This window comes from Dasypus novemcinctus, chromosome 11 (genome assembly GCF_030445035.2).
Source record: "Dasypus novemcinctus isolate mDasNov1 chromosome 11, mDasNov1.1.hap2, whole genome shotgun sequence".
Classification (NCBI taxonomy): Eukaryota; Metazoa; Chordata; class Mammalia; order Cingulata; family Dasypodidae; genus Dasypus; species Dasypus novemcinctus.
Genome location: NC_080683.1, coordinates 87537485 through 87565174, shown reverse-complemented (window position 1 = coordinate 87565174; position 27690 = coordinate 87537485). Strand labels below are relative to the sequence as shown.

General features: G+C 36.2%; 1 protein-coding gene across 4 annotated transcripts in view; it reads left to right on the top strand.

The window, feature by feature from the left end:
• Positions 1–27690, top strand: part of REV3L (REV3 like, DNA directed polymerase zeta catalytic subunit) — a 254937-nt gene that overhangs the window by 149063 nt on the left and 78184 nt on the right. For all 4 annotated transcript variants that reach the window (XR_009188015.2, XM_058307291.2, XM_058307290.2 and 1 more), the window contains 3 exons: positions 13509–13624; positions 15803–15921; positions 23196–23314. Coding sequence is in view for 3 of the 4 variants with exons in the window: in XM_058307291.2 (XP_058163274.1) it covers positions 13509–13624; positions 15803–15921; positions 23196–23314 (354 nt within the window). In the remaining variant the exon portion in view is untranslated. The remainder of the gene's footprint in view (positions 1–13508; positions 13625–15802; positions 15922–23195; positions 23315–27690) is intronic.

The following is a 27690-nucleotide window of genomic DNA, read 5'->3' as shown; positions in this document are numbered from 1 at the left end:
ATTGATAATATTTTTTGTCTCCTTTAATCAGTAATTTTGCCCTTTCTCTGTTTTGTTTTGTTTTCTTGCAATATATTTGTTAAAGAAACTGGGTCATTTTCTCTTAAGAATTTTCCACGTTCTGTATTTGCTGATTGCATTCCTGTCATTTAACGTATTCCTTTGTTCCCTATATTTCTTGTAAACTGGCAGTTAGATTCACGTTCTTTTTGTTGTTTTCTTATATCAGAAGGTGAATAATGTCTGGGTCTCACACTATTTGTGCTATTATTATTGATTACTGAGTGTTGGGGTTGTCAGTGATCCATCCGTTATAAAGTTCACCATCAGCTTTTCACATAATGGTTTTAGCAGCCATTGGTGCTAATTATCTAGATTCTTTAATTTATCAGGAGTTGCAAAATGGTGATATTCTACCTTTTTAAAAAAATTTTATTAGAAATCTGTAAAGAAAAAAAATGGCTACTCTAAATTAGTTTATACAGGAAAGGCATACCTTTATCCCATATGATGCATTAGTTTCCTAGCATCCTCCAAAAGAGACCAGTGTGTGTGTTTCTGTATATATTTATTTTAGTGTTTAGAATTCATGGATTTTTACCTATATTTGATATGTTTCAATCCATTGCAGTTAGTATTCTTTTTGATGCTCTAATTGTGTCTTCTTTGGCCAGTGGGTGCCTATACCCTTTTGACAGAATACAAGTAGTTATTTATAGCTTCTTTGTTTCTTATAAGATGTTCCAGGCTTAACTTGTGCATATTTCTGCCCCTGCCTTGGAATCAGCATTTCTTCAAGGAGTACTGTTTACTTTTACTGGTAAATAGTATTTAGAAACTGTACTCTGGACAGTTTGGGTACTTATTGCTCTTAGACTCATCATTTTTTTTAGGTCACATCAGTAGACTGAGCAGAAAATACTTCCTTTTAATAAGAGAAAATACGTAATGAGTTCACACTGACATTTCAAATTTAGTATGTTAGGGTTTCGTATGAAGGTTTTATCACAATTTCTGACACATAATAAGCACTCAATAAATGTGAAATTATCATTACTCTAGCAATAATAAACAATTCCTGTTTGAGAGTCTTAATAAGACTTTTAGTAAGCAGCCTGATAGGTGTCTCTCATCTTTTGACTTTGAGCTAAGTAAAGTATGAACAGATTAAGGAAAAATATGGAAATGGGAAATTTTAAAGCTGATCTTTTCTAATCCTCTAGAGCCTATCCTTAATGTTCCTATCTTCAGCTTTTCTCCCTGTCTTATCTAGGTTTTGTAACCTTATTTCTTTTCCCTTCTTGGCAAGCTTCCCTTACCCCTGAAGGATAAAATATATCCAATCAGATAGGTGAGAATGGAAATTGTTCAACGACCACAACCGGCTACCAGAAGAATTTCACCTGCGTGTGTGGTCATCTTCTTAAATTATTCACACAGTATTGTTCTTCATAAATATGGCTTGTCTTCATTGTTTTATCAATATTGTTACATATCTAAGAATTGCAATCACATGTTAAGTTTCTTTGAGTGAAAGAAAAAAAATCAAGGCATTTTACTCTCCTCCTACGTTCTTCCATCCTTTACAAGGAGATAAGGGAAATCCCTGAATCTTTGACACTGAATTAAGCAACAGCATTTGACCCAGTATGTTTTGTAGGTTCCCCTCAAAATTTGTTATAAGAAAATTTTAATTTAAACAAATAAGAAAGTAATTTTAACTTAAGTTAATCCAGTACCTTCGAATTTGTTAGGGGGGGGAAAAATCAGTAATTCTTTTCTTTCTGAGAAATAACATACATATTATCCATGTGTTTTTCTGTATACAAAGAGAGTTGAAATTTTTGAGAAAACTGCTTAATAAGTGTTTATTGAGTAATAGAGAGCCAAATGGTTTTTTTCATCAACCTATAAAAGTTTTCTTGGTAGAAAGTGCTTTGTGGCTGGTAATTCAAGATTGTAATAAGCAAAAGAATACAAGACGGTGTGCAACATGATGCAAATACTTATTCTCATAGATCAGAAGCTCCACAGATTAATTCTTAAAAAGGAAGTTCAATATAACACCCAGCACCTTTCTACATCTTTATTGATACTGACTTCATCAACTCTTCCATTAAAACTAAACTCTTCTTAGATCAAATGCATCTCCCTGTATAGCTAAGTGTGTAATGGCTAAATTTGAGAAACGGGCAAAAATATTAAGTGCCTCTAAGGATTGCCATGCATACATACACAAAAACAGTTGACTGCTTAGTACTAAGGATAATTCAGGACAAGCATTATGTTGTTGCCACAGTTTATCTTGATTTAAGAGAAGCATTCAGAAGATTTCCAGAGTTCCTGTCATGTACATTTCTAAGCACAGGTAAAACACGAAGAGGATGCCAGATAATTACAGAGCCCTTCTATTACGACATTTATATAATCGGTTCTCTTATATATAATCTGAATTTATATAATCTGAATTTCTCTGATGCCAAATCATGAAACTTTTTGTTATTATTGCAAGAGTTGTTTTTCCAGTCAGCTACTTGCTCTGTTGTAGCAACTGACTAATTGAGTTGGTTAAGTACACTCAGTTTATTATAATATTTTGGAAATAATTTTGTCTCAATTTAAAAGTTGTCTGTTTATAAATTGCTACTACTGAGAGATGACTGTCAAAAAACACCAAAAGTTACCCTGTGCTTTTTTTTAAACAAATTAATTTTATTGGTACATGTTAATAAAGCATACAGTTCATCCAAAGTGTGCAATCAGTGGTATTTGGTATATACACATAATTGTGCATTTATCACTTCAATCATTATTAGACCATTTTCATTATTTCAATAATAATGAAAAAAAGCAGACAAGAAAATTCTTCACCTCTCAATCTCTGTGTTCCCCTGCCACACATAGCTGCTATTTCTGGCTATTATTGCACTTTTATTCATTTATTTTTAAGTAGTTTTATTGAGCTATACACACATATCATATGATCTATGCAAAGTGTGTAATCAGTGATTTTTAGTATAATCACAATGTTATGCATTCATCACAGCAAAATTACTCCAAAAAGAAAAACTCCACACCACTTAGCATGGCTTCCCTAGCCCTACATGACCACTAACCTAATTTTATCTTCATAAATTGATTTATATTTGCATTTTATGTAAATTGAAACATACAATATGTTACACAATATATTTAGTTCATAATGGTGCAATCATACATCATTTGTCCATTTGTGTCTGACTTGCTTCATTCAACATAATGCCCTTTAGGTTCATCCATGTTGTCATATGCTTTAAGACTTCATTTCTTCTTGTAGCTACATAATATTCCATCGTGTGAATACACCACAGTTTATCCATTCATTGGTTGATGTGCACCTGGGTTGTTTCCAACTTTTGGCAATCATGAATAATGCCACTATGAACATTGGTGCACAGCTGTCTGTTTTGTCACTGCTCTCAGTTCTGGGTATATACCCAGTAGTGGTAATACAAGGTCACATGGCAATCTATATTCAACTTCTTTAGGAACTGCCAAACAATCCTCCACAGTGTCTGTACCATTCTTCATTCCCACCAACAGTGAATAAGTTCCTTTCTCTCTACATCCTCTCCAACACTTGGAGTTCTCTGTCTTTTAATAGGGGCCAGTCTGATAGGTGTGAAATGATATCTCATTGTAGTTTTGATTTGTATTTTCCTAATCATTAGTGATGTTGAACACTTTTTCATGTGTTTTTTTGCCAGTTATATTTTTTCCTTGGACGGATGTCTTTTCAAGTCTTTGCCCATTTTTTGATTGAATCATTTGTCTTTTTATTGTTGAGTTGTAGCATCTCTTCATAAATCATGGATATTAAACCCTTATCAGACATATGATTTCCAAATATTTTCTCCCATTGTGTCCGCTGCCTTCTCACCCCTTTGAGAAAGTCCTGGGAGGTGCAAAAGAGTTTAATTTTCAGGAGGTCCCATTTATTTATTTTTTCTTTTTGTTGCTCATGCTTTGAGTGAAAGGTCCAAGAAACCACCACCTACCACAAGGTCTTGAAGATGTTTCTGTACATTTTCTTCTAGTATTTTTGTGGTACTGACTTTTATATTTAGGTCTTTGACACATTTTGAATTGATTCTTGTGTAGGGAGTGAGATAGGGGTCCTCTTTCATTCTTTTGGTTGTAGATATCCAGTTCCCCCAGAACCATTTAAGAGGCTGTCTTCTCCCGTTAACATGGACTTTGGGGGTTTGTAAAAAAAAAAAAAAACAAGCTGACCATAGATATGTGGGTTTAATTTCTGAACTCTCAATTCTATTCCACTTATTAATGTGCTTATCTTTATGCCAGTACCATGCTGTTTTGACCACTGTAGCTTTGTAATATGTTTCAAGGTCAAGCAGTGAAATTCCTCCCATGTCAGTCTTCTTTTTGAGAATACTTTTATCTATTTGGATGCCTTTTCCCTTCCAAATGAATTTGGTAATTGCCTTTTCTATTTCTGTAAAGTAGACTCTTGGAATTTGGATTGGTATTGCATTGAATCTATAAATCAGTTTAGGTAGGATTGACATCTTCACTAGACTAGACTTCATAGACCATTCCATGAAAATGAAATGTCTTTTAACTTGTTAAAGTTTTCAGTGATTCTTTTAGCATTGTTTTATAGTTTTCTGCATATAGGTCCTGTACTTCTCTAGTTAAATTGATTCCTAGGAATTTGAGTCTTTTTGTTGCTGTTGTATATGGATTTTTCCCCCTGATTTCCTCCTCAGATTGTTCAGTAGTAATGTACAAAAACGTTACTGATTTTTGCATGTTGATCTTGTATCCTACCACTTTGCAAACTCATTTATTATTTAAAGTAGGTTTGTGGTAGATATTTCAAAATTTTTAAAATATAGGATCATGTCATCTGCAAATAGGGAGATCTTTATTTTTACTATTTGGATGCTTTTAATTTTTTTTTTCTTGTCTAGTTGTAGCTAAAACTTCTAGGGCAGTGTTGCATAACAATGGTCACAGTGGATATCTTTGTCTTGTTGCCAATCTTGGAAAACTTTCAACTTTTCCCCATTGAATATGATGTTTGTGTGGGCTTTTCATATATGCCTTTTATTATATCAAGGACTTTTCTTTCTATTCCTATCTTTTGAAGTGGTTTTATCAAGAAATGATACTGGATTTTGTCAAATGCCTGTTCTGCATCAATTTAGATGGTCATGTGGGTTTTTTCCTTCAAATTGTTAATGTGGTGTATTACACTGATTGATTTTCTTACATTGAACCAGCTTTGCATACCAGGAATAAATCCCACTTGGTCATATGTATATCTTTTGATATGCTGTTGGATTTGATTTGCAAGTGTTTTGTTGAGAATTTTTGCATCAATGTTTATTAGAGAGATTATAACTTTCTTTTCTTATAGTATCTTTATCTGACTTTGGTATTAGGGTGATGTTGGCTTCATAAAATGTATTGGGTAATTTTTCCTCCTCTTCAGTTTTTTGGAAGAGTTTATACAGGATTGGTGTTAATCCTTTTCAAAATGCTTGGTAAAATTCACCTGTGAAGCCATCTGGTCCCGGACTTCTAGCTAGGGGTTTACCAATTTTATTGATCTTTACAAAGAACCAGCTTTCTGTTTTATTGATTTTCTCTATTTTTTTGTTGTTGTTGTTCTCAATTTCATTTATTTCAGCCCTAATCTTTATTATTTCTTTCCTTCTGCTTGTTTGGGGAACGGTTTACTGCTCTTTTTCTAGTTTCTCCAGTTCAGTTAGATCTTTGATTTTAGCTCTTTTTTTTTTTCCATTAAAAATTTTATTAAAATATATAATTGATATATGAACATACATGAACAATAAGTGTATAGTAAAAGTTGTGAACTTACAAAACAAACACGCATAATATCATCCAGGGCTTGCATACCTCATCCCACCACCAATACTTTGCATTGTTTTGAAACATTTATAACAACTTAAAAAAGAGCATCATCAACGTTTCGCTACTTATAATAGTCGATATATTACATTTTCGGAATTTTTCCCCCAAACCATTATTTTTTTGTTCATAAACCATATAATTTATCTAAAATGTACACTCAATGGCACTTGATGTAATCAGTTAGGATTATCATCACATCAGTCAATATTAGTGTATTTTTACTACTCTAAAAAAGAATAAAAGTTTAAAAACCACTATCATACCCATATGTTAACTCTACTTATTATAAATCCTATGATGAGATTTCACCATTTCTTTTCATTTCCAAACTTTCACAAACAACTTTTTACCAATTCTGCATAGATTAAACCTCAGTTTTCTGTTCTCTAGCCACATTCTATTCTCTGGTGACATATTCTGGCTATTAACTCCATGAGTTTGCTCATTATATTTAGTTCATAATAGTGAAATCTTACAGTAATTGTTCTTTGTGCCTGACTTGCTTCATTCAACATAATTTCTAGGTTCATCCATGTTATCATATGCTTCATGACTTTATTTCTTATGACAGCTGTGTAATATTCCATCATGTCTGTACACCATAATTTGTTTATCCAGTCATCAACTGATTGATACCTGGGTTGTTTACATCTTTTGGCAATCATGAATAATGCTTCTGTGAACATCGGTGTGCAGGTGTCTGTTCGTTTCACTGCTCTTAGTTCTTCCGAGTATATACCTAGTAGTGGTATGCCAGGTCACATGGTAAATCTATATCTAACTGCCTTAGGAACTGCCAAACAGAATTCCACAGTGACTGTACAATTCCACATTCCCACCAGTAGCAAATAAACATTCCTGTCTCTCCACATCCTCTCCAAAACTTGCAGTTCTTTTTCCTTAAAAATCAATTTTATTGGTGCATATTAATAAAGCATAAATTCACCCAAAGAGTAAAATCAGTAGTATTAGGTGTAATCACATATTTGTGCATTCATCACCCCAGTCATTCCCAGAGCATTTCCATTATTCCAATAATATAACAAATGAACAAACAAAACTCATCACCTCTCAGTCTCTCTATGCCTTGCCTGTCGTATATAACTGCTATTCGTTTTTCTTCTCTCTAGTGTATTGGTATTTATATTTTATATTATATTTTTTATAAAAACTTTCTTGTATATGCAGTATTATCCGTATTTGTGTTTTACATGAGGTTTTACTATCTTATACAGTCCCAAGTTCAGTTCTTAGCTTTCCTTCTGCTAATATATATGACCTTAGACTTTCCCTTTCAACAGCTGTCATACCTATATATTAATTAACTCTACTAGTTAAAACCACCATGATATGTTTTAACCATATGTTTTTTACAGCACTCCCTTTAGTATCTCTTATAGTTCTGGTCCTTTGGTAACATATTCTATTAGTTTTTGTTTGTCTGTGAAGACTTTGAACTCACACTCATTTTTGAAGGACAGTTTTGCTGAATACAGAATTCTTGGCTGGCAGTTTTTCTCTTTCAGTACCTTAAATACATCATACCACTTTCTTCTCACCTCCATGGTTTCTGAGGAGAGGTCGGCACTTAACTTTATAGAGTTTCCCTTGCATGTAACGCTTTGTTTTTCTCTTGCTGCTTTCAGAATCCTCTCTTTATCTCTGATATATATTATTCTGAATAGTAAGTGTCTTGGGGTAGGTATATTTGGATTTTTTCTGTTTGGGATATGTTGTTGTCTGTCTTGGATAATGATACTTATGTCCTTTATAAACATTGGGAAATTTTTGGTCATTATCTTCTCAAGGCTAAGAGGGCATACCTGAGTTAAGCACGCTCATTAATTACTTAGAAAATGAAGTCTACCAGAACTTTTAACATGTTCAATGTTTTTTTTTGTATATGGTTTAGAATGAAAAAAGATATCACCTTAATCATCATGCATAGATCTAGAATAGAAGATATAGGTATAGTACTTAATACTAATTAATGTATTACCCAATGCATAAGTTTTTCTTTGAGCTGCAATAGATTTAAGTTCCAGGTTTGTAATACCTTACATGTTATCTCTCCATGGGAGCAAGCCATAATGCCAACTGTGTTTAAGTTCTACTCATAGTACTCTGATGATCATTGCTCCACTTAGTATGTTCTTCACACAGCCAGCAAGCTGCAGCACCTTTGAGCCTAGAGAGAAGCTAGGAAGGTAGGTTCCAGTATTCCACCAGCCTGGTGCATAGTGCCTTTCGGCCAGTCTGGAGGCGAAATCCATTGTACATTTGGCTACATCAAGCCATCATTAGCTTCTGCAGGAGCTTGAAACTGCATTGTAGTCTCCATTGACTTCAGGAGCACAACCAGAGATGTAGTAGATACCTTTATTGTTTTAGGGGTCAGTGACCAACCTAGACAATAACTCAAATGGAGAGGTAGCCTGCAGTGTATTGAAAGCCTGGTTTGAATGCACAAGAGAGTTTTTTGACAATGCTGAAGTCTATCTCTTGATTTTTATACACTTTTTAAAACACTTTCAATGCAATGTGTAACATATCAAATGAACTTTTTATTTTTTTAAGATTTATTTATTTATTTAACTACCCCCCCCACCCCCACCCCCACCCCCACCCCCGGTTGTCTGTTCTCTGTGTCTATTTGCTGCGTCTTGTTTCTTTGTCCGCTTCTGTTGTCATCAGTGGCACGGGAGTGTGGGTGGCGCCATTCCTGGGCAGGCTGCACTTTCTTTCGCACTGGGCAGCTCTCCTTATGGGCGCACTCCTTGCGCGTGGGGATCCCCTATGCGGGGGATACCCCTGTGTGGGGCGGCACTCCTTGTGCGCATCAGTGCTGTGCATGGGCCAGCTCCACACGGGTCAAGGAGGCCCGGGGTTTGAACCGCGGACCTCCTGTGTGGTAGACGAACGCCCTAACCACTGGGCCAAGTCCGTTTCCCCAAATGAACTTTTTAGTACTGTGCTTCTTCTATACTTTTACCATGAAGATATTAATTACCAGGTATTTTATCTTAGCAGTGGAGGAAAAACTATTTCCATTTTTTAAAGTGAAAACTGAAGATTCCCAATGGAGTCAAGGTAACTTTTCATTACCACCACTTGAATATGCACATTGAAGTGGCTTCTAGACAGGTTTCACTGCTATGAAGTTACTTTTTGCCATTAATGTCAATTTTGGTTGCCTTTGTTATCCAGTTTGTAACAAGTGAACCCCTATTCTGATTTCCTAGGCACAAGCTAACTGACAAAATTAAACACAGATTTCAAAGTTAAACACAAAGTTAAGTACAGATTAAAACAGGAGAATTTTATGCCCTTAGCATTTCTAGGAACTCTTTGATTTTAATTGATGGAACATGAGGTTTCTTATTTTCCAGAAGTTTAGTAACCAATCTGGATCTTGATTTCTGTTCACACCTTTTATAGACACACCTGAGTTTACACTGATAGACGTTTGAGGTATATTTCCTCATTTCCTTAAGGAGACATGACATGAAGTTTCTGGGCCTCAGATCTCTCTGTCTTCTTTTCTTACACTGGTTTAACTGGAATTCAGGGTTTCATACAGAGGATGCTCTTGACTTTACTATGGCCACATAGACCAGAAGTGGGCAGAATTTTTTTATTCTTGAGAAGACACTCCTGTGGGGAGTTTACTCTTGGGCTAGAGACTATGCGCATTATTTTAGGAAGAATGAAGAAGCACTTTTTATTTGACGGATCTGGCTCCCAGAGTCTGTCTGACTAAAACGTTCACCACTCCACATAATTTGGAGCTGATGCTCTGTCTTCAGGGTTCTGAGAATTTTAAATTTCAGAGCCTGACCTACAGGCATCCCTGTGGGCGACCTAGGTCCTGGGGGATACCTGATAATTCTGGAGATCAGATCAATACGCCCAAGCAAGTTGGTGGGAGACTGAGTAGTCTTTCTGAGTAGTTACCCCAAATCAAAGTGCCTGAGATAAACCTCAGGGAATATTTGGCTGCTCTCTGAATTGAAGGGCCCAAGGAATGGGGGCCATTCAGAGTTTCCTGCTCGGGTTCTCGGCACCCTGACATTTCAGGGTCCGAGACTGCACTGTTACCCAAACAGAAGTGCCTGAAATCTCAGGGAATGTTTGGCTGCTATCTGATTCCTTCCACCCCAGGAATCACAGAGCCCCTGCTGCGGGGGGTTTCCAGGGCCATTCTGGACTTGAGAGACAGGCTGAACAGATCTCGGGAACTGATCGATTTCAACCTGAAGCTGCCAAGCTGAATATTGCTCCTACTTGGAGAAGGGGTAAAAAGCTTCTTCCTATTCTTACAGAGGTCTTTAAAGCCATCCTAGTTTTATGACTTTACTGTCTGGTAGTTTTCCAGTTAGACCAGCAATCAAAAGACCATTAAGTGATTAGCAATCAATTGTTCTAGCTAACAGGCCTTGGGACCCTGAGGCAATCACTTCCTTGCTGGCAAAGGCATTTTCAGTTTTACAGTATTTAAGACATTCCAAAGCATTTTATCACAAACCTTTAATGAAAAATGCAGTAGCAAGGAGTAGGAAGGCAAAACATGGGTAAAAGGTAATTATGGAAAGGTATCCTGGCCTGTGATGACCCTGAGAAAAGGGAACGCCCACAGCATCCATTTTGGCCCGGCCGGCCCCTTCCTAAAAAAGCTAGCCTGTAAAGGCTTGGATCTGAGAACTGCCCTCCCACCTCCCACCCCCACCCCACCTTGCGGGGGCTAGGGGAGAAGGCAATGGTCGCTGGCCCTGAGGGCAGAGCTGATGTCTGCTAAAGGACTGAAAGAGTAGTGTAGTGAGCCCCTGCCTTGCACCCCAGCCCTCCCGACTGGGGTCAGTTCTTATAAGCCTGGGCGTGCAGCACAGATGCTGAGAATTCCCATGCCTGAGCCTCGTCCCTCCCCTGGGATTACATCCTGTGTGGCTTGCAGGTGAGCCTGTTTAAAATGGAAAACCAAAGGAAGGCATTAAACAGGCTGTAGGCCATAGTTTCACTCACCAATAAGTCCTTGGACTGGCTCACCAGATATGTTATCAGATTTTGTCCAGGTTCTTGACTATGCAACAGAAATGAATTTCAAGAGTACATAAGGTGAGTTAGGCCAGTAATTTATTGAGGTAGGAAGGGAAGAGAAATGGGAGAAAATAACAGATCATCTGTCCCAGGTAGAGAGGAAGGAGCTGAAAAGTAATAAAGCAGGCTGCTTTATAGACTACAGTTCCGTATTATAGATTATAAATGCCCAGGTTTTACTTGGTGGCCATCATGGCAGAGGAAAAACGGAAAGAACAGGGCACGGAGGGCAGGAACAGGGGTCCAACGGCAAGAGATCGTGTTCAGGCCTTGCACCTGCTTTTTGAACCATTAATTATTCTACCCCTTTGCTAATGGTAGAGCATTTTACTGTTTACTGTTTTGATTGATTACCCCAACCATCAGTCCCCTCAGAGGGCCCAATGATAAAGTCCTTGGGGAATATCTTGGGCTTTTCCTGTTTCCAGAGGAAATTTTGTTCTGAATGGTAGAATCTTGGAGGGGGGGAGTGGTCTTCCAGCAGCCATCTTGGGGGTATCAGCATCCATGTGGATTTCTTGCCAGGTTCCAGACCCATCTCTTAATTCCCTATCTTACTTAGCCAGCTTCACCTCTCTTCTACACAGTGTCCAGCCTTTCTCTGGTGTCTTAAACCTTAGAAGATTTTTTGCGGACTGTTTCTACCTGTCCTCTAGCTGTTTTTCTGGAAGAGAATAGAGTCCCATGTCTTTTAGTCTGCCATCTTCCCTGAAATCATTTGCTTCCCTTAATGGATTTACTTCACAGGTTTTGTTCCTTTAAATAATTGTGTAGTTGTTTCAATATTTTTCAGATCTATTATGCATAGTTATTTTTCAATCTGGAGGCCATTTAGTCTTAAGAGTCTCTTTTGAAGCTAATAAAAATATATTTCAAGTTCAAAAGCCTGAGTCCATTTTTCTTTTGTGAAAAATTTGGTGACAATAACAAAATCTCGATGACTTGTTCTTCAGTTTCTAGTGATTTTCATTCACTCTATCAGGTTTCCAAAAGTTACACATTTTTATTGGTATTGTAATACCTCAGTAATACATTCAATTTCATTCATATCTCAGAGGTAAAAGTTCTATCTCTGGAGCCAATTTATTAATATTTCATCATATTTACACCCATTCTTAAAATGGGTGTTGAGTGGCTTTAGCTTTTGCTTTGTCAACAGAAACTTAGGATGTCACAAAAATACTACTTTATCTTTAATCCTGGAAGATTTAAGTGACTGGTATCTAAAAACCTGGGTTCTATCTTCTGCAATAGCATCCTTTTTAATTTTCCTGCTCCCCATGGCCCTGTTAAAATACATTGTGCAATATAAATTTCAGCATCTGGCCATCTCTTCATGATGCATTGTTATACCACAGACTTGCTGAGTATAGCATCCTGCATCAGTAATCTTATCCTACAGACCTTGGTAGAGGCTTAAAGTGTTAAATTTGGACAGGATGCACATCCTACAATTCAGAATGTCTATATGAGTGATTATGTAAAACCCAACTTTTTCTGTCAGTATTTCACTCTGCCTTTTGCTTTTATGAAGAATACAATAATATTGTTTCTAATCAGAGTTTCTAAAAAACTTATGACTAAAATTCATCCCTCTCTTCCTCACACACTTTTCCCATTGAAGTAAATTTCCATGTTTATTGTCCCTTGTGCTATAACCAACATTTCTCTATGGTGTTACTGTTGACATGGAGGTTCTAAGGAGACACAAAGAGTGTCCTTTTGAGTTGAATACAGGTTGTCCAGTTTTGCCAGTGCAACTATTTGATGACAACTAAAACATTTTTCTCTTAGTTACTGGTACTTAACTTCCACGTTAGTCTCAACTTTTTAAATATTTCATTGTTCCATTAAACTCTGTCTCATTCCTCTAAAGTTTAGAGGGCAAACTTGACATTACTTATATCTTTCTCCATGTGAGGACCAGGTATTTATAAAATTAAGTGTGGAAAAGATCTTTTCATTTTCTTTCTTAACCTTAAAACTATTTAAGAGCAAGATAGGTTAAAGGAGCAGAGAAGTGGCAACAGAATGACCTGAGGGATCTTTTTCAAAATATACTACCCACACAAATTCCCTTACACTTCACCTTGCTCTTGCCCTCATCTTATTCTCAATCATACCTTTACTCATATACCTCAGTGGCAGTGACCTAACAACACCCCAGTTTCTATCAGCCTTTCCCAAGTCATATCAAATAAATATATAATCTGAGTAAAAACTTTTCTTCCTTGTAAGAGTGGCTTTAAATCAAGTATCCCAGCTGCCCCACTCCTTCCTTTATTACTGCTCTCCCTAATCCCTTCCTGTATAGAAATTCTATAAAAACATTGTCTCATGCTCCCCTATCTGAGAACCATTATGGAATATATATATATATTTTATTTTTGTACTTTAAGTCTTGAAGAATCTTTTCTTCTGGTTAAATATTCAACTATGTGGTCCTTGTTTAATTTTTTTTATTCCTTCTTTAGGTACGATCCTGATATTCTTCTAGGATATGAGATTCAGATGCATTCCTGGGGTTACCTCTTACAAAGGGCTGCTGCCTTAAGTGTTGACCTATGTCAGATGATCTCACGGGTGCCAGGTAATGTAGTGTTTATGGTTCAACTACAGAGAAAATTGCAAAGTAAAGTAAATACAGATAAGGTAAAAAGTACTGTTGTTCTAGCCCAATTTTTTATACTAAATTGTATAAGATATACCATAATTCCATATAAAAAAATTTTAAAATCAGGAAAAGTAAAAGAAAAATCTGCAATCCCACTGTTGTAATAGTGTTAGTATATTTGTTGACTTTTCTCCTTTCAGTCATTTTTTCATATCTATGTGTGTGTGTCTGTGTGTGTCTTTATTTTTTATATAACTTAAATCATACTATATACTCCATTTTTATTATGCTTCCTTTTTTCCAACATCTTAAGTATCTTTATATATTTTGAGATAGTCTTCATAATTATTATGAAGCTATATAATATTTCTTTCCATTGTATCATATTTTATTTTATTTGTCTAGTTCTGTTTCTCATCCATATGGTTGATGAGGAAAGCTAAAATGGATAGAGAAATACTGACTCATTAGTCTTTGATTTTTATTTGGGTATCAGGCTAAACAACTGAATGAATGTTTAAGGCTATTCCCTCAAAATCTGATTCCGATTGAAAAGAGGGTTAATCATAATACTCCTTTCAAAATTACTTACAGTTTATAAAACTTTTAAAATTATGTTTTCTTTGCAGAATTTTTAATAAGTTTGTTTCATAAACTCCCTACAAGTCTCACTAAAACAAAGAAGCACATACTCTGGGAGGCTAAAACCCCAAAATTGATACAACTAATCAAGACATCTCCTGGGAGAGTTTATGACTTCAGTAAAAATGTCTGAAGTGTTGGTGAATTTAAAAATGAAAGGTTGAAACTAGATAATTTAAGGACAGTAAATATTTTGAGCTTTCCAAAAGTTTGGAATGAAAGGGAGAAAGATTTTTAGGTTCTTATTACATGAATTTTTGTAGTTTCTGTGTCCCTCAACTGATAGGAATAGTGACATATAATGACATATTTTTCAACATCTGAGTTCAGGATATTAAGGAATAGTGGCACTAGTGTTTGGGTGCACTTGCTAATTAGTTGAATTAGCCATAACAGATAATGTATATGACTTCCAGTCAGAAGAGTGAATGGAAGTACATGTCCTTTCAGAGTCCTGCTGAAGTCACTTTTCTGAGACATGGTTAAGGAGTGTGGTTAGGGAAGCAGCATAGTAGAGGTAAAGAGCACAGATTCTGGAGAAAGACTTGCCTGGGTTCAAATCCTGACTAAGCTGCTCACTAGGCATGTGATGTCAAGCAAGTTACTTAACCTATTCATGTCTCAGTTTGTTCATCTGTGAAATGGGGATAATAATAGAACTTATCTCCAAGGGTGACTGTAAAGTACTTAAAATAGTGCCTTTGAACACAGTAAACATTATATGTGTTAGTTAAATGAAAAAAAAAATTAACATTATGCCTTAAAAAAAAGGAAGCTATTTGTGAGGGTGGGTGTTTATGGTCTATAGAGTGAGTTAATCCTGGTTTAGAATATTGATTCTGACACTACATGATCCAGGCAAGATATAACTTCTGAATAGAGTTTCCTGCAATGTAAAATAGAAATTATGCTAATATTTTAAGTATATGGTAAATGTTTTCATTACTCAAATACCTCTAATCAATTTTCATGCACACCTAATGTTTCAAAGGTAAAACACATTTTAATTTCTATTCCAGGTAAAATCATCATCACCTAAGAAACTAGACTCAGAACTCTATATGCTATAAGAGGAATTTGTCATTAGTTCTGTACACAGTTAAGAAAATTTTATCCTGAATATGAACATCATTAATTAATTGATGTCATCAGATTTTCAGAAAATAATTTTATCATTTTTTTCTAAAAAATTATCAATTTTAACAATGAACATTTTTCATGCTAATTCCAAAGAAATGCTGTAGCTTAGGTGTTCATAAAAGTAGCATGAGAAATTACCAAATTAAAAAATGGGTTATTACATAAAAGATACATAATTCTCTGGTGTATTATTTTACAAAGTGCTTTCACAACTTAAGGAAGAAAATTTGTGTTATTTTAAAGTAAGTCTCTAATTCTAAATAGACTAAATTGCATTTCATCCTTAATTTTTAGTCTCATATTTCTTTGGCATTATTTGCTTGAAAAATTGTTTTCTATGAGCCCTGATGCAATGTATACTCATTTCTGTAGATGATAAGATTGAGAACAGATTTACAGCAGAAAGAGATGAGTATGGATCAGATACAATGAGTGAGATAAATATTGTTGGCCGAATTACACTAAATCTGTGGAGAATCATGAGAAATGAGGTAGGTGCTTTAAAACTTGTTTGGAAATAAGATTAAATCAAAATAGCAATTATAATTATATAATATACATATTTAATATTTTAAATATATAATATAATTATAATTGTTATTTATATACAAAGTATAAAATATTAGTACAGCTGACTGCAACTCTTATGTTTTTATGAATTATTTTTATTATACTTACATAGAATTAAATATGTACTACTTTCTTAAAATGCAAAACTTCAAAAGTATTTAACCTTAATATTTTAATTTTTTAATATTTCCCTTTATTTGCATCTAAGGCAGCAATAGTAGGAAAGTCTGTAGCTATCATGCAGTATTATGTGTTGAGTGTTACTATTTTGTACTTAAGGCCAAGTGAATTCAGCTTGGCCTTATTGATCTATTATAGCAAGAAAAAGACTCAGCGAAGAAAGAAACTTCTTGAACTAAGGATATTTAAATACTGGGCCAGACTAATAGGGTAAGTTGAAGAGTCAGTACTTGGAAATAGTTAAATAGTGGCATCCAATTTATTCTTTGGAGTTCCAGATAATGATTTTTGGTAGAATAAATTTCAACAAACTATCTCATTAATTTGCAGTACCTTAGAGAAATAATTTTTAAGCAAAAATGTAAAATCACAGGATTTCAGATAATATTTATATCCTTAAATTTCTCTTATTGAAATGTAAAGATACCCAGTATTATTTGGTCTAGTCTCAGACTTTGAACTTTGGATAATATCAGCTAAAATGTTTATATTAGGAAGAAAGCTCTCTTCTTTTACACAGGTTCTATGATCTGTCTGGCTCTTCTAGATTTCTATAAAGGATTTTACTTTCTGAACATGCCCTCTGTAATTCTTTTGGGTACTATTGCATGGTAATTCTATCACATTTAGTTATATATATTCTTTTTTTTTTTTTTTTGAGGTTTATTTACTTATTCCCCTCCTTCCCCCATTGTTTTGTGTTCACTGTCTGCTCTCTGCATCTGCTTGTATTCTCTTTAGGTAGCACTGGGAACTGATCCTGGGACCTTCCAGAATGGGAGAGAGGCACTCAATCTTTTGTACCACCTCAGCTCCCTAGTTTGCTGCATCTCTTATTGTCTCTCCTCTGTGTCTCTTTTTGTTGCGTCATCTTGCTGCACCAGCACTCCTGCACGGGCCAGCTCTCCTATGCAGGCCAGCACTCCCCATGGGTCAGCACTCTGCATGGGCCAGTGCCCCATTCAGGCCAGCTCTCCACTCAAACCAGCTTGCCATGCAGACCAGCATGCCTTTCACCAAGAGGCCCTGGGAATTGAATCCTGGACCTCGTATATGGTAGGCGGGAGCCCAATCACTTGAGCCACATCCATTTCCCCATATATATTCTTTATATAAGATTCAGATATTTTTATTTCCCCTCTATACCATGAGCTTCAAATTATGCTAATATTTCATCTAATCTGAAGATGTACAATGTATAAATTCTCCTTGAGTGAGAAGAATATGAAGAGGATAGAATAATTTTTTCCTCTTTCACTCTTTTCTTCTTAAAATATTATCAGAGCTATAAGTGTCCCTAATGACTTGAAAATAATTCCTAGTGACACGTCAAAGAAAATAGATGATGAAGAGATTGTAGGTATATTTTGTTGTTTATTCCATTATATATATCAAACTGTAGTCTCTGGTATTACCTAGGAACATATAAATTAAGTTTATAAACACAAAAATAAATTGAACCTTAGTTTCAGGGATTTTTTTCACCCTTTGCTTAGATCTAAAAGACAGCAGTGGCAATTATCCACCATTAGTTTAAAATCACAAATTATAAAGTAAACATATTTTGAAACCTTCGTGCTTTCTTTCTAGTCCTCTGAAATTTCGGGTTCAAAGCATTTCTATAACCCTAAGGTGAGCATATAGCACCTATGATCTTTATTTGTAAATGTGGGGCACAAGTATGCAAAGGTTATGAGTTAGATAATTTAATCCCCTCCTGGATGTGCAAAACTAGATTGTCATTTTATTTTTTCCCTAACACAAAGCACCCCTAGCAATTTGTCAGTATTCATGAAATCTTGAATGAACTTGCTGTAAGTACTGTTTCATATCTCAAAGTATTCTGGAACCTCAAGGGCTATGACTTTGAGCAGAAAGAAGTTGGCCCTGAGAATTTTCTTCATATTAAAGGCCTTCAATCAATTTTTGTCTGGATTTGAATAGCTCCAAAGACTCCTTTCATCATTATTTCTTTTATCTGTATATCCCTCATGATACTTTGAATCCAAAATTCTTACTGTTCCCTCTGGGCTTTTAATCCTCAGTGAAAAAAGTACAGTACCTCTTAAATAGTACTTTGTTTTGGTGCTCATTAGATTTTTGTTGACTGCTTAAATGAAAGAATAAATTATTCAGAAAATTATATTTAGAGGTCTTCAGGATGTCACTTTAATCCAGGCCTTTCAAGAAGTTCCTAAGTGAGGTGAAACAGACCAGATTCAATTCAGCAGATACTTCTTGAGTGCCATCTCTAGTGCATAAACAGAGGGGCTGAGTTTAGAAAACTTAAGCATTGGCCGATTTCGCTATTGTAACAGGCAGGGAGACAGAATATAGGGTTGCAGATGGTATCAGGTGCATAGATGTGGTGATGAGAATCTGGAAGTTTCTGGAAGCAACTAGAAGTTGCTTCAGTTTTTTCAGCAAAATAGAAATCACTGTTCTCAGCTAAGAATGAGCATAGTAGAGGGTTTTGTGGGGTTTGAGAAGAGAAGAAGAGTGTGAAATAGTTATCTAGGAGAATTTGAGAGTGAAAAACAAAGAAATTATAGCACAAAAGCTGAGCAGCATTCTATGCCCACTTAAGATTTGCGTTGGGAAATTTAAGTGATAGCTGTCAGCTATGTTCAAATTCACAAATGCGCATCTAGAGTTTCAGAGGGTTATATTTACCACAATTCACAAGCATTGGGTTATGGCTTTCCTGAAAGAAAGAAGGGGAGGCAGGGGAGGGAGGAAGAACATTATGTGCAAGGGAGTGATTTAAAATACAGAATTTAAGCTAGATAAGGAGCAAAGAGAGGTAGGGGTGCTAGAGCAAATGAGCTGGAAGGATAAGTCAGATCATTCAGAAGGTGGGATGCATGAGATTATGGAGGGACTACAGTTTTGTGGTAGTAATAGATCCTAGGAGTGAGTGGCTAGGATGGAATAGAGTTGAAATCATTGGAGAAAAAGAGTTCAAGGAATATCTTTGTTTTCTTCCCACATAAATATTATGTTTACTTGGTATAAAAATTTCAGGTAGCAACACTCTTCTTTCTTTAAAATTCTCTAGGGAGCAGATGTGGCTCAGTTACGTGCCTGCTTCCTACATGGTAGGTCCTGGGTTCAGTTCCCAGTGCCTCCTAAAAACAAAAAACCAAACAACAAGCAAAACAAATGGAAAAACCAACTCAGGGGAGCTGATGTAGCTCACTGGTTGAGTACCAACTTCCCACACATGAGATGTCGGATTCAATCCCCTGCCCAGTACAAGAATAAAAACTAGCTATAGCTCCTTTCACTTCTGGAATTTAGTACTGCAAAAGAGAAATCTGAGGCCCAACTCATTAAATCATTTATTATTGCTTCTGTCCCATTTGTGTTAGGGTTTCCTTCAGAAACCTAAATATCCATATGTTAACTCTCTCTCTTCTGTTCCCTGTATCTTCCCTCTTCTCATTTTCATCTCTTTGTCCTCTTTATCTGCATTATGAGGATAAACCATTTAGGTTTATGCTTCTTAACACCAACTTGATTTTCAGTATAGGAAATCTACTGATATTGACTGCCCTCAGTGTGGGTTTTTATTCTGCTGTTGTTTTACTAGTTAATGACCTTACAGTCCTTCCTCATCTAATCTTGCCACTTTTTTACTTCATCTTCTTGCCTTTTCTACCTTTTTGTAAGCTGTCACATGTGGGGTGTGTGTGTGTTTGTGTGTATGTGTATTTAATACAGATGTATTAACAACTTGATCCAGATGGATGTTAAAGTGTTGAAGTTTGCCAAGAAAACCCAGCAAATGATTTGGTATACTTTTCTTAAGGATTAAAAAGGGGAGGATAATTTTAAACATAACAAAATCATTAGCATTTGTGACTTTCTAATAGAATGAACATTTTTTAGCTTTTTAATAGCAACAAAAGATAAAGACACATTGAACTTGTTTTTATAGAGGGGACCCTTGTTTCAGGAATATTGTTTGAAGAAGGGGGTGGTTCATTTCTTTTGTGCTACTTCTAGGAAATTGCTCTGCCAGTACAGTGTACACGCTCAGTGATACTTCTCAGTGAAGGCTTTAGTCCAGTTTCAAAAGCTTCAGCTATACTAGTACTCACCTGTTTACTTTAATTAAAGCAGGGGCTATCAACTCTGTCAAATTCAATGCATTCTTTATAAGCCTGAAATGAAATTTATAGATAATATATACTACTTCCCATACCTGATTTCCAAAAAAAAATAACATAATGCCCTCTTCATAATATATAAAGGAGAACTAAAAGAAAAATAATTTGATACAAAATAAGTATTTAAATGTGTAAATGCTGCTTGGGTACAACTACTAAAACACACAGATATCCCTTCACCCATACATCCTAGTTTATTGTATGTTGTTTTTTTAAATTTAACAATTATGTTAACTTTTTTTTTTATAAGATTTTTTAATTTACTTTTTCTCCTTCCCCTCCTCCCACCCTGCTGTTTTTGCTGTCTGTGTTGTCTTCTCATTTTCTCTTCTCTAGGATTCACCAGGATTTGATCCCTGGGGACCTCTGATGTGGAGAGAGGTTCCCTTTCAATTGTACCACCTCAGTTCTTGGTTTCTACTGCGCTACACCTTGACTCTCCCTTTGTCTCTCTTTTGATGCATCATCATCTTGCTGTGTCACTCACTTTTGAGGGCACTGGTGCTCACCACTTGGGCACTGACTCACTACACAGGCACTCACTGGCACTGGCTCGCTGTGCCAGCACTCTTTCTCTTCTTTTTTCACCAGGAGGCCCCAGAGATCGAACTCAGGTCCTCCCTTATGGTAGGCATAAGCTCTATCACTTGAGCCACATCCACTTCTCTTCTTAGTTTTTTTTTTTTTTTAAAGATTTTTATTTATTTGTTTATTTAACCCCCCCTCCCCCCCGGTTGTCTGTTCTCTGTGTCTATTTGCTGCGTCTTGTTTCTTTGTCTGCTTCTGTTGTCGTCAGCAGCACGGGAAGTGTGGGCGGCGCCATTCCTGGGCAGGCTGCACTTTCTTTCGCGCTGGGCGGCTCTCCTTACGGGAGCACTCCTTGCGCGTGGGGATCCCCTACGCGGGGGACTCCCCTGCGTGGGGCGGCACTCCTTGCGCGCATCAGCACTGCACCTGGGCCAGCTCCACACGGGTCAAGGAGGTCCGGGGTTTGAACCGCGGACCTCCCATGTAGTAGATGGACGCCCTAACCACTGGGCCAAGTCCGTTTCCCTCTTCTTAGTTTTTAATGAGAAGTTGAAAAGGGTTGCTAACCAGGCATGTTAATCCAAAACTCTTTGAAGGGAGTGACATGTGATTTACATCTGATTCCTATCCTTCTGGTAGCAATGTGGAAGGGACAAGGCTCTAGGTAAGGAAATGATTGAGAAGATTTTTGGATAGTTGAGGTGAAAGTTGGCAGTGTTAAATGGAATGCAGAGGAAATCACGGATTTAGAATGTGTTTTAGTTTCCTATTTGCTAAAACTAATAACATATAATTGATTGGCTTAACAACAGGAATTTACTGACTTCATTATTTCAGAGACTAGAAGGTTTACTTCTTCCAAGGGTAAGTATCTTTTAACCAGCAGTCTTCAGGGTTCTTGGCTTTTCCATCATATAGCAGTGTATATGGTGACGTCTTCTTTCTTCTCCAGGTTCCATTGACTTCCAACTCTTGACTGCTCCCCATGGCTCCTCTTTCTGTGTTCAATTTCCTTTGCTTATAAAGTTTTCAGCCATATTGGATTAAGGCCCACCCTCATTCAGTTTGGGAATACTTTAATAACATCTTCAAAGCTGCTATTTACAAGGGGGTTCACAACGACAGGACCAGGGGTTAGGACCTAAACGTGCCTTTTATGGGGGACATGATTCATCCTAAACAGAGGGTAAATCCATAGGAAGTGTCAAGGAGGATTATCAGGGTTGTGGCATAGATGACTGCAGATCATGTTCAGGTGGGAAAATGATTTAAGAATATAAATCATGAGGTATCAGTCAGACATCCAGGTGAAGGTGTCCAATAAACATTTACTTTTTAAAATTTTTTTTAAATTTATTTATTTCTCTCCCCTTGCCCCCAATAAACATTTAAATAGCTAAGTCTGAGTGTGGGTTAGAGATCTGGGTCTTAGTACTTAATGTAATTCTTGTGGGCAGGATAAATGGCTTCCTTAAACTAAGTAACTCATCCTCAAATCTGTGGAATCCCATTAATCAGCATGTCACCAAGGACCAAAGAATAAAATTAACTTGCTTAACAATATTTCTGTCTGTCAGTATTTGTATTGGCATAGAAAGTGAAAAGAAGTGATATGGAGAAGCAGATTAGGCTCAACTGATAGAGCGTCCACCTACACGTGGGAGGTCCAGGGTTCGATCCCAAGGGCCTCCTGACCCATGTTCACCACATGGCCCACGCACAGTGCTTATGCGCACAAGGAGAGCCCTGCCACGCAGGGGTGTCCCCCGTGTAGGGGAGCCCCACATGCAAGGAGTGTGCCCCGTAAGGGTGTAAGCCGCCCTGCACGGAAAAAAGTGCAGCCTGCCCAGGAGTGGCGCCACATACACGGAGCGCTGACAGAGCAAGATGACGCAACAAAGAGACACAGATTCCTGGTGCTGCTGACAAGAATACAAGCAGACACAGAAGAACACACAGCGAATGGACACAGAGAGCAGAGAGCGGGGGGGGGGAGGGAAGGGAAGGGAAGGGAAGAGAAATAAATAAAATAAAATCTAAAAAAAAAAAAAAAAAGAAGTGATATGATCACTTAAAATAAATATTACATGTCCAAGTTGAATCTCATTAGGCCTGATTTCATTGCAGTTTTTTATGAGCATTTCTTTCCAGTAAACTATACATCATTTTGAATTAGGATTCAGTTGTAACCCAAAACATTTTTATAGATAGCTCTTTCATATCTACTGTGAAAAATTTGAAGTGATATTTGGACCAAATTTGCTGCATAAATACAAGCATTGTTATAATGGTGTCTTTTTTTTTTTCTTTTTTAGGTATCTCTCACTAACTACACATTTGAAAATGTGAGCTTCCATGTTCTTCATCAGCGTTTTCCCCTCTTTACCTTTCGGGTCTTGTCAGATTGGTTTGATAACAAGACAGATCTATACAGGTAATGTTTTATAACTCTGAAGAGGTTTTAATTAACATTATCGGAATATAATTTACATACAATAAAATGCATACATTTTAAGTATATTGGTCAGTGACTTTGAAAAAGGTTCATATACTCTGTAACCACTATCCCAATCAAGATAAAGAGGGAAGCGGACTTCGCCCAATGAATAGGGCATCCGCCTACCACATGGGAGGTCCGTGGTTCAAACCCTGGGCCTCCTTGACCCGTGTGGAGCTGGCCCATGTGCAGTGCAGATGCACGCAAGGAGTACCCTGCCATGCAGGGGTGTCCCCCGCATAGGGGAGCCCCACATGCAAGGAGTGCACCCCATAAGGAGAGCCGCCCAGCTTGAAAGAAAGTGCAGCATGCCAAAAAATGGTACTGCACACACACAGAGAACTGACACAACAAGATGACTCAACAAAAAGAAACACAAATTCCTGGTGCCACTGATAAGGACAGAAGCGGTCACAGAAGAACACACAGAGAATGGACACAGAGAACAGACAACTTGGGGCGGCGGGGGGGGAAGGGGAGAGAAATTTTTTAAAAAATCTTTAAAAAATATAAAGAATACTTCTAACATCCAGAAAGTTTCTTTATGCAGCTTTGCAGTTGATCTATCCATCCGCTAGCCACCCAGGTAATTACAAATTGGGTTTCTATTATAGTTGCATGTTTTGTCAGTTCTAGAACTTACTGTCAATGGAGTTATTCATGATGTATCCCTTTGTTGAGATTCAGGCATGTTATTGTGTAAATCAGTAGTTCATGCCTTTTTTATTACTGATTATTATTCATTAGTATGAATATACCACAATTATTTGTTCACCTGTTGGTGGATATTTGGGTTTTTTCCTGGTTTGAGACTGTTATGAGTAAAGCTAATAAAAATGTGTATGCAAGTCTCTGTGTGGGCATACTTTTCTTTAGGAATGGAATTGCTGAATTACCTAGTTACTTTGTGTTAACTTTTTAAGACACTGCCTTCAATTTTACATACCTATTAGAAATGTATGGCAGTGCTAGTTGCCCCTGACACTTAAAATTTTTCAGTCTTTTCAATTTGATTCATTCTAAATGTGTATGAAGTGGTATCTCACTGTTTTGATTTGTATTTCTCAAATGACTAATGATGTTGAGCATCTTTTCATGTGCTTATTGTCCATCCAATATTCTCTTGTGAAGTGTCTATTTAAGTCTTTTTCCCATTTTAATAGGATGTTTATCTTATTATTGAGTTGTAAGATTTCTTTTTATATTTTGGATGTAAATGCTTTGTCATATACATGTATTGCAAAAGTGTTTTGTAGGAGTGGCTTGTCTTTCCCTTTTCATAATAATGTCACTAAAAAAGCAGGTTTTGACGAAGTCCAGTTTATCAATTTTTATTTTATATTTAGTTGATTTTTGTGTCCTTTATAAGAAGTCTTCGCTTAACCCAAATAAAAAAAAAAGATTTTTTTCCCCTATGTTTTCTTCTAGAAATTTTACTTAAATCAGATAGTGTATGTCCCCCAGCTTTGTTCTTTTCAATATTGTTCTAACTGGTCTAGGTCCTTTTCATTTCCATGTAATTTTAGAATCAATTTGTCAATTTTGACCAAAAAAAAAGGTCTACTGGGATTTTCATTGGCACTGTATATAATCTATAGATCAGTTTGGAGAGAAATGGCATCTTAATATTGAGTCTTCTGGTCCATGAACATGGTATATCACTCCATTAATTTACATCTTTAATTTTTCTCGGCAAAGTTTTGTAGTTTTCAGTGTACATACTAATCTTCTTCCTTCAATATTTTTATGCTTTTTATTTCTTTTTCTTGTCTCATTGTGCCAACTGTGTCACCTAGTACAGTGTTGAATAGCAATAGTGAGAGCTGACATCCTGGCCTTCTTCCTGGCATTTGCTTTTTCACCATTAAGTACAATGTTGATTATAAGTTTTTCATGCATGCTTTTTATCACTTTAAGATAATTTCCTTCTAGTTTGCTAAGGATTTTTATCATTAATGGATATTGTATTTTGTCAAACGCTTTTTTTCCATCTATTGATGTGAACTTAAACTATTTATTTTTAGTCTGTTGGTATGGTGAATTACATTGATTAATTCTTGGATTATTGAGGGAATGAAGGGAATGAAATCCAAAAATTTTGGATTATGGAGGGAATGAAGGGAATGGAACTGCATTTCCAGGATAAACCTCACTTGTTCATGATGTTTTATACTTTGTAAATGATGCTAAATTTGATTTGTTAGTATTTTTTACGATTTTTGTATCTGTGTTTCATGAGGACTTCTGATCTGTGGTTTTCTTTTCCTGTAATGAGTTTATTATGTTTTGATTTAAAGTTATATCTGAACTTGGGAAATTATTGGGAGGCATTCCCTTCTCTATTTTCTAAAAAAAACATTTTTGTAGAATTCTATATATGTTTAATAGAATTCACTATTGGAATCTTCTGATTCTGGAGTTTTCTATTTGGGAGCTTTTTTTTTTTATAAATTTTAACTATTTCTTTTATTTATTCCCACCCCCCACTCTATTCCCCACATTGTCTTCTTTCTGTGTCCATTCACTGTGTGTTCTTCTGTGTCCGCTTGTATTCTCATTAGGGGACTCCAGGAATCAATCCTGGGACCTTCCAGAGTGGGAGAGAGGCGATTACTGTCTTTTACCACATCATCTCCCTGTTCTGCTGCTACTTCTTATTTTCTCTCCTCTGTGTCTCTTGTTGCATCATCTTGCATTGCCAGCTCTCCACGTCAGCCAGCACTCCTGCACGGGGCCTCATTCCCATATGGGCCAGCACTCTTCGTGGACCAGCTCGCTGTGTGGGCCATCTTTCCCTCACCAGGAGGCCCTGGGCATTGAACCCTGGACCTCCTGTATGGTAGACAGGAGCCCAATTGGTTGAGCCACATCCATTTCCCTTTTTGGGAACTTCTTAAATTACAAATTCAATTTCTTTAAAGAGATATAGAACTGTATTTTTTTATGCCAGTTTCATAATTTTTTAAAGGAATTTGTCCATTATACATGTTATGAAATTGATAGCATAAAGTTACTTATAATATTCTTAATTATACTTTTAATTTCTATATGATATTAGTGTCTTCTTTTTCATTCTTAACATTGGTTATTTGTGCTTTCTCTCTTTTTTCTTGATTAGTCTTACTAGGGATTCATTAATTTTTTAAAAAAATACTGTCTTTGGCTATGCTAAATTTTCTCTTATTTTCTATTTAATTGATTTCAAGCTCTGATCATTATTATTTTGTAAGAGCTTATATAATTTATTTTCAAACCTAGTTTTGCTTTTTTTTCAAGTTATAGGTATTAAAAGTTATAAATTTCCTTCTAAGCAGTGCTTTAGCTCTGTCCTGCACATTTTGGTTTGTTATGTTTCTGTTATCATTCTTGGGGAGCCAGTGTGGCTCAGTGGTTGAGCACCTGGTTCATGTAAGAGGTCCCAGTTCAATCCCTGATATCTCCTTAAAAAAAAAAATTATCATTCACTTCAAAATATTTCCTAGTTTCTCTAGTGATTTATTCTTATACACGTGTTATTTAGATGTTTTATTTAATTTCTAAGTAATTTGGGATTCTCTGAACATATTATTCATAATTGAATTCCATTGTGTCAGAGTACATACTCTGTAAGACTTCAGTCTTTTAAAATTTACTGAGACATCTTATGGTCCAGTATATGGTATATCTTGGTCATTGCTCCATGAACATTTAAAAAGAATGTGTGTGTTTTCTGGAGTAGTGTTCTGTATATGACAATTAGGTCAGATTAGTTGATAGTGTAATTCAAGTCTTTTATATCCCTACTGATTTTTTTTTGTCTGTTTGTTTTATAAATTATTGAGAAATGGGTTTTAAAATTGCCAACCATGATTGGGATTTGTCTACTTTACCCTTTACATCTGTCAGCTTTTATTTTGTGAATTTTGAAGCTCAGTTATTATTTGCATACATACTTACTTGTAGAATATCATTTAACAATTCTTCTACTGCAAGTCTGCTGACAACAAATTTTATCAGCCTTTATTTTTCTGAAAATGTCTTTATTTCACCTTTCTTTTGAATGATAGTTTCACTATCTATACATTTCTGGGGTGGAGGGTTTTGTTTTTGTTTTTGTTTTTTTCTTTCTCCACTTTAAAGATGTTATTCCCTTCTGGCCTCTGTTGTGTCTGATAAGAAGTCAGTAGCCATTTTCGTTTTACTGGTGTATGCAAGGCATGTTTTTTTAAGTCAGGTTTATTGAGTGAGTTACTACTGCTCTTGCTCATTACCCTGTGCAAGGTTTGTTGTGGATGCAAGGGAAATTTGTCAGTTTTCCTGGTCCAACCTCAGTC